The 15,007-nt window shown below is 42.3% G+C and overlaps 1 protein-coding gene across 1 annotated transcript in view; it reads left to right on the top strand.

Moving 5' to 3' along the window:
• enah (ENAH actin regulator) overlaps positions 1-15,007 on the top strand; it is a 519,571-nt gene that overhangs the window by 470,356 nt on the left and 34,208 nt on the right. Inside the window, exon 13 of the mRNA XM_078542818.1 lies at positions 5,950-6,028. Coding sequence (XP_078398944.1) covers positions 5,950-6,028 — 79 coding nt within the window. The remainder of the gene's footprint in view (positions 1-5,949; positions 6,029-15,007) is intronic.

The raw sequence follows: 15,007 nt of genomic DNA on the forward strand, positions 1-15,007 counted from the left end.
CTGGAGTCATGTGTAGGCCAGTCCAGGTAATGGCACCAGATGGTTGTTACAGTGGTTTCATGTTCATCACTAGACTTTTAATTCCAGATTTTTATTGAATTCAAATTCCCCCATCTCCCATGGCAGGATTCAAACCCGGGTCCCCAGAGCATTACCCTGGGTCTCTGGGTTACTTGTCCAGCGACAATACGACTACGCCATCGCCTCCTTTATGAACATATTCTATGAATTCGTTATCTATGCTACCTTTGCCCATCAGTTTGTTCCAATCTATATGTAGATTAAAATCCCGCATGATAAGTGCCGTAACTTTCTGAGAAGTTCCTACTATTTCTTTTTTGATACCCTGTCCTATTATGTGATTACTGTTAGGCTGCCTGTAAACCACTCCCACAAGCGATTTCTTGCCTTTATTATTCCTCATCTCTACCCAAACTTCTTCTCTACCCTGGTTTCCTGCACTTAGGCTATCCTCTCTATTGTGTTAATGTTGTCTTTGATTAACGCAGCCATCATCCAATTTTTCCTATCCTTCCTTAAAGTCACATACCCTTCAATGTTCAGGTCTCAACCTATCCCATCCTGTAGCCATATCTCTTGAATGGCTATTAGATCATACTTATTTGCACTATTAGTTCATCTGTTTTGTTTTGCATGCATTCAGATACAGAGTCTTTAGTTTTGTCCTTTTATCTTTTTTGTAATCTCTAACCTTATCTATTGGTTTTTTCTTAGACTTGCACTCACTATCCCTCCCTGTCATGGTCTGTTATCATTTCCCAAATTCATACCTTCTCTCTTCTCTTTAATTTACCACATCCTCCCACATTTGACCCCTATCCTCCACAATTTAGCTTAAAACCCCTTCTACTTCCCTAATTATGGGATTCGCAAGAACACTCGCCCCAGCATGGTTCAGGTGTAGACCATCCCAACGGTACAGCCCCTACATTTCCCAGTTCTGATGCCAGTGCCCACGAATCGGAACTTACTTTTCCCACACCAATCTTTGAGCCACACATTCATCCCTTATTCTTATCTCCTATCAATTCAGGTAATAGTCCAGAGATGATTACCTTTGAGATTCTGCTTCTTAATTTGGTACCTAGCTCCTCATATGTATGACCATGCAGGAGTCTGTGATGCATTGGTTTTAATTTTCCAAAAATCCCTAGGTTTGGAGAAGGTTCCATTAGATTGGAAAATATCAAATGTAACTCCTTTATTCAGAAAGGGAGAAAGAAAGCAGGAAATTACAGGTCAGTTATTTTAACATTTGTCATGTGAAAAATGTTGGGAGCTATTATTAAAGACATGATTGCAGAGCACTTAGATAAATTCAAGGTAATCAGGCAGAGTTAACATGGTTTTGTGAAAGGGAAATCATGTTTAACCAATTTATTGGACTCCTTTGAAGAAGTAACATGTGCTGTGGATAAAGTGGAACTGGTGGTTGTACTGGACTTAGATTTCCAGAAGGCATTTGATAAGGTGTCACATCAAAGTTTATTGCGGAAGATGAATGCTCATGGTATGGGAGTAACACATTTGCATTGATAGAAGATTGACTAGCTAACAGGAAACAGAAGGCATAAATGGGTCATTTTCTGGTTGGCAAGAATGGCATGTGACAGAGAACAGTGCTGGGGCCTCAACTTTTTACAATTTATACAAATGACTTGGATGAAGGGACCGGCAGTACGGTTGCTAAATTTGCTGATGATACAAAGGTAGTTAGGAAAGTAAGATGTGAAGAGGACATAAGGGGGCTACAAAGAGATATAGATAGGTTAGGTGAGTGGGCAAAGATCTGGAAAATGGAGTGTAATGTGGCAAAATGTGAAATTGTCCATTTTGGCAGGAAGAATATAAATGAAGCATATTATCTAAACGATGAGAGATTGCAGAGCTCTGAGATGCAAAGGGATCTGGGTGTCCTAGTGCATGAACCACAAAAGGCTAGTATGCAGCTACAGCAAGTAATTAGGAAAGCTAAGAATGTTATAATTTATTGTGAAGGGAATTAAAAACAAAAGTAGGGAGGTAATGCTTCAGTTATACAAGGCATCGGTGAGGCCACATTTGGAGTACTGTGTACAGTATTGGCCTGCTTATTTAAGGAAGGATGTAAATGCATTGAAAGCAGTTTAGAGAAAGTTTACTAGACTAGTACCTGGAATGGAAGGGCTGTCTTATGAGGAAAGGTTGGACAGGCTAGGCTTGTGTCCACTGGAGTTTAGAGGATTAAGATGCGACTTGATTGAAACCTTTAAGATCATATGGGGTCTTGACAGATTGGATGTGGAAAGGATGTTTCCTTTTGTGGGAGAGTTTAGAACTAGGAGTCACTGTTTAAAAATAAGGGTTTGCCCATTTAAGACAGAGATGATGAGAATTTTTTTTTCTGAGAGTAGAGTGTCTTCGCAACCCTCTTCTTTAAAAGACAGTGGAAGCAGAGTTTTTAATATTTTTAAGCCAGAGCCAGATTGATTCTTGATAAGGTGGTGAAAGTTTATCAGGGGCAGGTGGGAATCTGGAGTTAAGGTTACAATCAAATCAGCCCTGATCTTATTGAATGTGGAGCAGGCTCGAGGGGCCGAATGGCCTGCTGCTGCTCCTAATTTGTACGTTCGTATGAGAATTTGATTAGTTGACCATGTAATGAGTTTGTATTTGAACACACAGGAATACATTGAGAAGGAAGATCACAAAACAAAAAGAAATCAAAGCTTGGAGAAGCAATACTTTATAAAATAAATAAGTTAAAAAGTTTGGGTCTGGCAGAGTATTTGGAGACTTGACTTGAGAGAAAGATCGTCACCCTTTTAAAATTCTGCTTCAGAGTGTTCATAGAACCTTCACAGATGTCGGGTGCTGTTCAAATTTCTACTCAATTTGGGATTATTAGAGTTAGAATATGAAGGGCAGACGTGATATAATAGGTTTGTCTTGTTTGAAGACTTCCTTAGCAATGAAGATATGGGAGTTTACAAGATTGATAAAGATAGGCCAGTATCAATAAGTAAAAAGCAAAGATGGGACTCAGTAAATTGAGGAAGTGGGAATTGTTGATTTGACTTGATACATGTATTTGGCCCATTAAAGACAGATGGAGATGAGTTAATAATGGATAATAAGGAAATAAAAGAAACTTACATTTATATAGCACATTTCACAACCACCAGATGTCTCAAAGCGCTTTACAATCAATGAAGAACTTGTTGAAATGTGGTCACTGTTGCAATGTGGGAAATGCAGCAACAAACTGCCACAAACAGCAATGAGATAATGACCAGATTATTTGATTTCTTTTTGTGTAATGTTAATTGAGAGATAAATATTGGCCGGGACACTGGGGATAACTCCCCTGCTCTTCTTTGAATAGTACCATGGGATCTTTCACATCCACCCAAGCAGGCAGAAGGGGGCTCAGTTTAACGTCTCAACCAAAAGGCGACACTTCCAACAGTGCTGTGCTCCCTCAGTACTGCACTAAAGTGTCAGTCTTGAATTTTGTGCTCAAGCTCTGGAGTGGAACTTAAACCCGAACCTTCTAATTCAGAAGCAAGTGTGCTACCACCTGAGCCACAGCTGACACACAAATGGAAGTACGAAAGCAAAATACTGTGGATGCCGGAAATCTGAAATTGAAACAAAAAATGTTGGAAATACTCAGCAGGAAATGTTAACTCTGTTTCTATCCACAGATATTGCCTGACCTGTTGAGTATTTCCAGCCTTTTTTATTTTTATTACACGAATGGAAGTACCTTTATCTGTTTCCACAGTGGAGGAAGAGGACAAATTACTCACAATACAGGAAAACCTAAAAACAGAGGAATTTAGTCAGTTTAATAGAAATGGTAATAAGGAAAATTATGGGGTTTAGGATAAATAAACCCCTAGGATTTGATTTTGGTGAGGAAATTTAAGATGCATCGGCCCTAATTTTCCAGAGTACTCTAGGTTCAGGAATTGTGCCCGTGTAATCTATCTGGGCTTACAGAATGACCTGGTAAGGCACTGCACAAGAGATCCTTTTTTTTAAAAAAATGGAAATGCACAGACTGAGAAGTAACTTTGTGATATGGGTCACTAATTGTTGGGAGGTAAGAGACAATAGGGATAAAGGAAATATTCTCTCATTCACGGGATATCTCAAATGGTGTTCCCCTGGGATCTGTACTGGAGCCTCGCATTTTAACCATAGGTATTAATGACTTGGGTAATGGAATAGAGAGTTGTCTATCCAAGATTTTAAATGATACTAAGTTAGAAGGTCCAATAAGTTGTGTACATTGGAACAGATAGTTACAAAGCGATGTAGACAGATTAAGTGGGCAAAACTACTGCAGGTTAGTTCAATGTTGGGAAGTGAGAGAGGCCAACCATTTCAGATCTAAAAAAAGACAAATTGGAATATTGTCTCAATTAAATCAATGTATTTAAAATGATGAAGAAATCTACTAGAGTATGTACTAGGAAACTATTTGCTCTGGTGGGGGATTGCAGAACGAGAAGACATAATAAAATTACAGCTAGGCAGTTCAGGAGTAAAATTAGGAATCATTTTTTCAAAGTGCACATCTGGAACTCTTCCTCAAAAGGCTGGGGGTCAACTGAAATTTTGAAAATGATAAACTTTTTTAGGTAAGGGCATCATATAATAATGGAGCAAAGGTGGGTAAATGAAGCTGAGGTACAGATGAACATGATCTAATTGAATGGTGGAATAGGTTTGAGGGGTTGAACGACCAACTCCTGTTCCTATGCCTCCACTGCCATACTTGTTATTTATGCGGGAACTACTATCGGAGCAGTCCTAATTTGCCTTTCGCTTATTTAAATTTCTGCCTCTTTTATCTTTATGACATAGCATGGATTTACTGTTTATTATCTTCTATACTTTTAGGTTTATCTAGATAACAGGGCATAGGCTTATCGTAATTTGTTGTTATTGAGTTGCTTTGGTACAATTGTAATGGACATAAAGCTTTCTATAAATCCATTCATTCGTTCTGTATAAAACCCCCTCAGTAATCTCCTTTCAGGAGATTTTCTCCAATCCTCAATGCCAGGATCAGCCTTCAAACTCCATGACTGGAATAGCTCTTGTGTGTGTGTTTGTGACCAAAACTGAATAAATTATTCCAGATTTGTTCTGACCACAGGTTCAGCTTACATTTCATTTACTATACTTTCTGTTTGTGATTGGGAAAATTGAGTGCCACCTATCTAATTAATAAAATGCTTCTACCTGCAAATAATCTGGTGGACTTCTGGAACATTTCCAGATTCCTGCAGCCCTTAGAATTGTGAGCCCCTCTAAAAACGTAGACTTAGTGCAAAAATAGCAGAGAAGTGACATGCAGTCATCTTGATGGCATGCACTATGAATCAGAGGTGACGCTTGGGACGTACTTCCCAACTGCAGTTAATGTGATCGGTATACAAAACCTATTGCTGAAGAGATAAAGGGTTTGTATTTGCAAACAGCCAGTAAAACATTGAAATATACAATACTAGCATAGGGCTTAGAGTGTGACACAGCCAGCACTGTCAATATGAGAACCAAAATGACTTGATTTATATAATCTAGCATAAATACTGGCATTTCAAGGTTTCTGACCGAGCCCAAGGATAATGCAATTTTGTCCTTGGATATTGTTACTGGAGCTCACAAGTGGAGGCTTTGCTGTTGTTCCATTTTTAATGTAAAAATTTTCCTATTTTAACAAGAAACTTGTAGATGATTTGTTACATTCACAATATAAATTTAAAATGGCATCTGATGGCCAAGGTAAATGAAAGATGCAGCAGTGAAGCTCTGACACCTTAATACTTTTTAACCACTAATCCCTTAATTAGTTGATTGTAATGAGGTCACAAGCAAAGCATCTTGGGTTTCCCTCAGCCATACTCCAGTGTAACTCTTTTTTCTTCTTTTCAGAAGCAAATCCACATCAAGTGGTCCACCCAACGCCAATGGTGTGCAGACAGAAATCCTGGATTACGACAGATTGAAACAGGTATGTTGGATGGTTTTTCTTTTCCCAAATAAGAACATAACAGAAGAACTAGGAGCACAAGTAGGAAATTCAGCCCCTTGAGCCTGCCCCGCCATTCATTACGATCATGGCTGATCTCATTTTGGCCTCAACTCCAATTTCCCGCCTTCTCCCCATAACCTTTCAACCCATTACTAATTAAAAATCTGTCTATCTCCTCCTTAAATTTATCCAGCGTCCCGGCGTCCACTGCACTCTGAGGTAGTGAATTCCACAGATTCATAACCCTTTGAGAAAAGTAATTCCTCCTCATCTCTGATTTAAATCTACTACCGCTTAGCCTAGAACGATGGCCTCTCATTCTAGAATGCCCCACAAGGGGAAACATCTGCTCCATATCTACTTTGTCTATCCCCTAAGCATCTTATAAACCTCAATTAGATCTCCTCTCATCCTTCTAGACTCTAGCGAGTATAAGCCTAAACTGCTCAATCTCTCCTCATAAGACAAGCCCTGCATCTCTGGAATCAATCTAGCGAACCTCCCCTGAACCGCCTCCAATGCAACTACATCCTTCCTCAAGTAAGGGGACCAAAACTGTGCACAGTACTCCAGGTGCGGTCTCACCAATGCCTTGTACCGTTGCAACAACATTTCCCTATATTTATACTCTATTCCTTTAGCAATAAATGCCAAAATTCCATTTGCCTTCCTTATTACCTGCTGTACCTGCATACTAGCTTTCAGCGATTCATGCACGAGGACACCCAGATCACTCTGCACTGAAGCATTGTGAAGTTTCTCTCCAGTTAAATAATATTTTTATTCTTCCGACCAAAATGGATAACCTCACACTTATCCACGTTAAACTCCATCTGCCAAATTTTGGCCCATTCACCTAACCTGTCCATATCCATTTGTAAATTTCTTATTTCTTCCTTGCAACTTACTTTCCCACCTATTTTGGTGTCATAGAACCATAAAACACTACAGCACAGAAAATCTGCAAATTTAGCTATAGTACCTTCTACCCCTGAATCCAAGTCATTAACATAGGTTGTAAATAGTTGGGGCCCAAGGAGAAAAGAGAAATGTAGTTGTAATCGGGGATAGTATAGTTAGGGGAATAGACACTGTTCTCTGTAGCCAGGATCGAGAGTCCCGAAGGCTGTGTTGCCTACCTGGTGCCAGGGTTAAGAATATCTCATCTGGGCTGCAGAGGAACTTGGAGTTGGAGGGGAAAGATCCAGTTGTTGTGGTCCACGTAGGTACCAACGATATAGGTAGAGGAAGGAAAGAGGTTCTGCTGAGGGAATACGAGCAGCTCGGGGCTGCTAGAGTCCCTTGCTCTCCTCATTGAATTAGTTATTCCTCTGGCTTAATGGCTTTTAAAAAATTCTTTTGCGGGATGTGGGCGTCACTGGCTGGGCCAGCATTTATTGCCCATCCCTAACTGCCTTTGAGAAGGTGATGGTGAGCTGCCACCTTGAACCTCTGCAGTCCATGTGGTGTTGGTACACCCACAGTGCTGTTAGGAAGGGAGTTTCATGATTTTGACCCAATGACAGTGTAGGAATGGTAATATATTTCCAAGTCAGGATGCTATGTGTCTTGGAGGGGAACTTGCAAGTAGTGGTGTTCCCATGCATCTGCTGTTCAGTCCTCCTGGGTGGTAGAGGTCACAGATTTGAAAGGTGCTGTCGAAGAAGCCTTTGTGAGTTGCTGCAGAACATCTCGTAGAAGGTGGCTAGGCATTGAAGAGTCAGGAAGTGAGCTACTCTCCACCGAATTCCCAGCCTCTGACCTGCTCTTGTAGCCACAATATTTATATAGCTAGTCTAGCTCTGTTTCTGGTCAATGGTAACCTCCGTGTTGATAGTGGGGGATTCAGCGATGGTAATGCCATTGAATATCATGGGGAGATGGTCAGTCGGATTCTCTCTTGTTGGAGATGGTCATTGCCTGGCACTTGTGTGGCACAAATGTTACTTTCCACTCATCAGCCCAAGCCTGAATGTTGACCAGGTCTTGTCGCATATCGGCTCGCATTGGTTCAGTATCTGAGGAGTCATGAATGGCACTGAACATTGTGTGAACATCCCCACTTCTGACCTTATCATGGGGGGAATATCATTGATGAAGCAGCTGAAGATGGTTGGGCCTAGGTCATTACCTTGAGAAACTCTTGCAGTGATGTCCTAGGACGGAGATGTTTGACCTCCAACAATCACAACCATCTTCCTTTGTGCTAGGTATGACTCCACCAGTGGAGAGTTTCCCATTGACTCCAGTTTTGCTAGGGTACCTTAATGCCACCCTGGGTCAAATGCTGCCTTGATGTCTAGGGCAGCCATTCTCACCTCAACTCTTGAGTTCAGCTCTCATTCAGGTTTGGATTAAAGCTGTAATGAGGTCAGGAGCTGAGTGGCCCTGGTGGAACCCAAACTGAGCTTCAGTAAGCAGGTTATTGCTGGGTAAGTGCTGATTGATAGCATCGTCAACAACACTTTTTCCATCACTGCTGATGATCGAGAGTAGGCTAATGGGGTGGTAATTACTGGGTTGTCCTGTTTTTTGAGGACAGGAGATACCTGGGCAGTTTTCCACATTGCTGGGTATATGTTAGTGTTGTAGCTGTACTGGAACAGGTTGGCTAAGGGCGCAATTAGTTCTGGAGCACAAGTCTTCAGTACTATTGCTGGAATGCCATCAAAGCGCATAGCCTTTGCAATATCCAGTGCCTTCAGCTGTTCCTTGATATCACGTGGAGTGAATTGAAGTGTCTGAAGACTGGCATCTGTGTAGCTGGGGACTTCAGGAGGAGGCTGAGATGGCTCATTCACTCGCACTTCTGGCTGAAAATTGCTGCGAATGCTTCAACTTTGTCTTTTGCACTAGTGTGCTGGGCTCCCCCATCATTGAAGATGGAGGTTTTTATGGAGCCCGCTCCTGTAAGTTGCTTAGTTGTCCACCACCATTTACGACTGGATGTGGCAGGACTGCAGAGCTTAGATCTGATCTGTTGGTTGTGGGATTGCTTAGCTCTGTCTGTCGCATGCTGATTTTGCTGTTTGGCATGCAAATAATGGCAGAGTGAGGGATATGCCAGGCTATTAAATTACAAATTGTGGTTGAATACAACTCGGCTGCCTCACGAATGCTCAGTGTTGAGCTGTTAGGTCTGTTCTGAGCCTGTCTCATTTAGGAGGGTGGTAGTGCCACACAATACAATGAAGATACGTAGAAACATGAAGACAGGACTTCGTTTCCACAAGGTCTGTGCGGTGCCACTCCTACCATCATGAGCAGATGCATCCAGATGAGGGGATTCCCTCTTTCTGGTTCTCTCACTACCTGCTACAGGTACAGGCCCAAAAGGGAAGTTGTCCCTCGGTCAACTTGGTTAGTAGTTGTGCTACTGAGCTGCTCTAGGTAATGGTTATTAAGCTTCCCACCCAGAATACTTCGTGTGCCCTTGTTAACCTTTTTCCCCAGTGGTGTTCAACATGGAGGAGTGCTGATTCATCAGCTGAGATGGGTAGTAACCAGCAGGAGGTTGGTTATCTTGTCCATTTTTAACAATGCCATGAGACTTCCTGGGGTCTGGAGTCAATGTTGAGGACTGCCAGGGCCACTCCCTCCCAACTGTATAGCACTGCTGTCATCTCTGATGGGTCAGTCCTGCCGGTGGAATAGGACATATGGTGGTGTCTGAGACACAATCTGTGAGATATGATTGCATGAGTATGATTGTGTCAGGCTATTGTTTGACTAATTTTGGCACTTCCTTAGATGTTAGCAAGGAGAACTTTACAGGGTCAACTAAACAGGGTCTGTTTTTTGTCATTTCCGATGCCTAGGTCAATGCTTAGTGGCCTGGCTTTCCTGCAGCGGTTTTGATACAACTGAGTGGTTTGCTAGGCTGTTTCAGAGGGCAGTTAAGAGCCAACCACATTGCTTGAGTATATGTAATAATTGGAATGGAATTTCTGAGTACAGTGCTACATTGACCTGGTTTGAGTAGATGAACTCCTAGAAATTCACAGAGGGATGTTGTCATTTGGCCCATCATGTCGGTGCTAGCTAGAAAAAAGCTGTCCAGCCTAATTCCACTTTGCAGTTCTTGGCCTGTAACATTGTAGGTTATGCCACTTCAAATGCATATTCAATTGCTTTTTAAATGCAATGAGGGCTTCTACCTCTCACCCTTTCAGGCAGTGAGTTACAGACCCCCATCACACTCTGGGTGAAAAAAGTTCTCCTCAGTTCACTAATTCTTCTACCAATTAACTTAAATCTGATTTTTGACCTCACTGCTAATGGAAACAGGTGATTTCTATCCATTATCTAGAACCTTCATAATATTATGCTCCTCAATTATGTCTCCACTCAACCTTTTTCATTCCAAAGAAAACAACCCCAGCCTGTCCAATCTTTCCTCAAAGCTAAAATGCTCCAGTCCTAGCAACATTCTCATAAATCTCCTCTAACCTCTCCCATGCAATTGCGTATTTCTGTGATGCAGTAACAGAATACTCTAGCTGACTATTTCATACAGTTCCAGTCTAACCTCCCCGCTCTTCTGTTCTATGCCGTGGCTAATAAAGGAAAGTATCCTGTATGCCTTCTTAATTATCTTATCTCCATATCCTGCCACCTTCAAAAATCTGTGGAATGCACTCCAAGGTTCTTCTGCTCCTCTACACTTCAGTATCTTGCCATTTGTATTGTATTCCGTGCCTTGTTAGCCCTCCCCAAATACATTCACACTTCTCCAGATTGAATTCCATTTGCCACTTCTCTGCCCACATTATCAATCCATTAATGTTCTATGCTTCGCTATTAAGCACATGGCCAATTTTTGTATCATCTGCAAACTTTTTAATCATGTACCAACATTTAAGTCTAAATCATTGATATATATATATAGCACAAGAGATCAGGAAGTTAGTATTAAATCTGTAGAACACTGTAGAACATATAAAACACTGGAAACAGCCTTCCATTCACAAAAACACTCCTTCCTTCCTGCCACTGTGTCAATTTTGGATTTTTCTGACCAGCCTGCCACATGAGGACTTGTCAAAAACACTGCTAAAATTTATTAAGCATACTACCCTCATTGACCATCCTTGTTACCACCTCAAAAAATTCAATCAAGTTAGTCTGATGCTACCTTCCCTTAACAAATCCTTGCTGTCTTTCCTTAATTAAGCCGTACTTTTGTAAAGGTTGATTAATACAGTTCCCAGAATTTTATATATTAATTTGCCCACAATTGAGGTTAGGCTGACTCGCCTATAACTACTCAATCGACCCTGTTCTCCTTTTTAAAACAATGGCATAACATTAACAGTCCTGTGGCATGCCCCCTGTAGCCAGAGAGTGTTGGAAATAATTGTCAGAGCCTCTACTATCATCTCCCTTGCTTCTCTTAAAAGACTTGGATACATTTCATCCAGGCCTAGTAATTTATCCACTTAACAATGATACTAAACTCAGAATATTTTCTCCCTAACTATGTTTATCCCATAAATGCTTAAATACTTAAATGCACGTAATATTCGGAACAAAATAAATGAATTAATGGCACAAATTGAGATTATTGGGTATGATTTTATAACCATTACGGAGACATGGTTACAAGGAGATCAAAGCTGGGAACTAAATGTTCAGGGGTATGTGACTTTTCTAAAGGACAGGCAGGAAGGAAAGGGCGGCAGGGTGGTTTTGTTGGTACGAGGTGGAATAAATACGATAGCAAGAAATGATCTTGGATCGAAAGATGTGGAATCCATATGATGAACAATGGCAGATGTTTAAGAAAATAGTTCATGACTCAACAAAGATATATCCCAGTGAGGAAGAAGGATTGTAGGAACGGGATAAACCAACCATGGTTAACCAAGGAAGTTAAGGATAGTATCAAAGTGAAAGAAAAAACATGCAATGTGGCAAAGATTAGTGGTAAGCCAAAGGATTGGGAAAGGTTTAAAAACCAACAGAAGACGACCAAAAAAATAATAGAGGGAGAAAATGAACTTTGAGGGTAAACTTACAAGTAATATAAAAACGGACAGTAAGAGCTTATTTAAATATATAACAAGGAAGAGAGGCCAAGCCAATATAGGCCCCTTAGAGAATGAGGCTGGGGAAATAATAATGGGAACCAGGAAATGGCAGAAGAATTGAATAAGTACTTTGCATCAGTCATCATGGTAGAAGACACCAATAGCATAGCAAAAATACTAAATAATCATGGGGCAAAAGTGGGGGAGGAAATAAATACAATAACCATCACTAGAGAAAAAGTACTAGGGAAACTAATGGGGCTAAAGGCCGATAAGTCACCTGGACCTGATGTGTTGCATCTTAGGATATTAAAGGAAGTGGCTACAGAGATAGTGGATGCAGTGGTAGTAATCTTCACGAGTCCTTAGACTCTGGAAAAGTCCCAGAGGATTGGAAAACTGCCAATATAACTCCCTTATTCAAAAAGGGAGGGAGACAAATAGGCCAGTTAGCTTAACATCTGTCATTGGGAAAATGTAATAGCAGAGCATTAGGAAATGCATAATCTAATCACGCAGAGTCAACATGGCTTCATGAAGGGGAAATCATGCCTGACAAATCTTTTAGAATTCTTTGAGGAGGTAACAAGCAGGATAGATATTTTTTTGATTCTTTCACAGGATGTGGGCTTCGTTGGCTAGGCCAGCCTTTATTGCCCATCCCTAATTGTCTTTGTGAAGGTAGCGGTGAGCTGCCTTCTTGAACCGCTGCAGTTCATTTGGTGTAGGCACACCCATAGTGCTGTTAGGAAGGGAGTTCCAGCCTAACAGCACTGTGAGTTCAAGAAGGCAGTTCACCATCACCTTCTCGAGGGCAATAAAGGACCAGTAATCCAGAGACCCAGGGTAATGCTCTGGGGACCCGGGTTCGAATCTCGCCACCGCAGATGGTGGAATTTGAATTCAATAAAAATCTGGAATTAAAAGTCTAACAATGACCATTGTCGATTGTTGTAAAAACCCAACTGGTTCACTAATGTCCTTTAGGGAAGGAAATCTGCTGTCCTTACCTGGCCTGGCCTACATGTGACTCCAGACCCACAGCAATGTGGTTGACTCTTAAATGCCCTCTGAAGTGGCATAGCAAGCCACTCACTTGTAACAAAAAAGAAATGAAACCAGACAGACCACCTGGCATTGACCTAGGCACCGGAAACGACAACAGCAATCTTAGCCCTGTCGACCCTGCAAAGTCGTCCTTACTAACATCTGGGGGCTAGTGCCAAAATTGGGAGAGCTGTTTTACAGACTAGTCAGGTGACAGCCTGACATAGTCATCCTCACGGAATCATACCTTACAGATAATGTCCCAGACACCACCATCACCATCCCTGGGTATTTCCTGCCCCACCGGCAGTTCAGGCCTAGCAGAGGTGGCACAGTGGTATACAGTCAGGCGGGAGTTGCCCTGGGAGTCCTCAACATCGACTATGGACCCCATGAAGTCGCATGGCATTACGTCAAACATGGGCAAGGAAACCTCCTGCTGATTATCATGTACTGCCCTCCCTCAGCTGATGAATCAGTGCTCCTCCATGTTGAACATCACTTGGAGGAAGCACTGAGGGTGGCAAGGGCACAGAATGTACTCTGGGTGGGGGACTTCAATGTCCATCACCAAGAGTGGCTCAGTAGCACTGCTGCTGACTGAGCTGGCCGAGTCCTAAATGACATAGCTGCTAGACTGGGTCTGCGGCAGGTGGTGAGGGAACCAACAAGAAGGAAAAACATACTTGACCTCATCCTCACCAATCTGCCTGTTGCAGATACATCTTTCCATAGCAGTATCAGTAGCAGTGACCACCGCACAGTCATCATGGAGACGAAGTCCCACCTTCACATTGAGGATACCCTCCATTGTGTTGTGTGGCACTACTACCATGCTAAATGGGATGGATTTCGAACAGATCTAGCAGCTCAAAACTGGGCATCCATCAGGTGATGGGGGCCATCAGTAGCAGCGGTATTGTACTCGAACACAATCTGTAACCACATGGCCTGGCATATCCAACACTCTGCCATTACCATCAAGCCAGGGGATCAACCCTGGCTCAATGAAGAGTGAGGGAGAGCATGCCAGGAGCAGCACTAGGCATACCTAAAAATGAGGTGTCAACCTGGTGAAGCTATAACACAGGACAACTTGCGTGCCAAACAGCATACACAGCAGGTGATAGACAGAGCTAAGCGATCCCACAACCAACAGATCAGAACTAAGCTCTGCAGTCCTGTCACATCCAGTTGTGAATGGTGGTGGACAATTAAACAACTCACTGGAGGAGGAGGTTCCACAAATATCCCATTCCTCAATGATGGCGGAACCCAGCACAGCAGTGCAGAACATAAGGCATTCGCAACAATCTTCAGCCAGAAGTGCCGAGTGGATGATCCATCTCAGCCTGCTCTGGATGTCCCCAGCATCACAGATGCCAGTCTTTAGCCAATTGGATTCACTCCACGTGATATCAAGAAACAACCTAAGGCATTGGATACTTCAAAGGCTGTGGGCCCTGACAATCTTCCAGCAATGGTACTGAAGAGTTGTGCTCCAGAACGTGCTGCGCCCCTAGCCAAGCTGTTCCAGTACAGCTTGAACACTGGCATCTACCCGGCTATGGGGAAATTGCCCAGGTATGTCCTGCACACAAAAAACAGGACAAATCCAACCCGGCCAAATACAGCCCCACCAGTCTGCTCTCGATCATCAGTAAAGTAATGGAAGGGGTCATCAACAATGCTATCAAGCAGCACTTGCTCAGCAATAACTTGCTCACTGATGCCCAGTTTGCGCCAGGGCCACTCAGCTCCTGACCTCATTACAGCCTTAGTTCAAACATGGACAAAAGAGCTGAACTCCCGAGGTGAGGTGAGAGTGACTGCCTTTGACATCACGACAGCATTTGACCGAGTGTGGCATCAAGGAGCCCCA

This window comes from Cetorhinus maximus, chromosome 5 (assembly GCF_964194155.1).
Source record: "Cetorhinus maximus chromosome 5, sCetMax3.hap1.1, whole genome shotgun sequence".
NCBI lineage: Eukaryota > Metazoa > Chordata > Chondrichthyes > Lamniformes > Cetorhinidae > Cetorhinus > Cetorhinus maximus.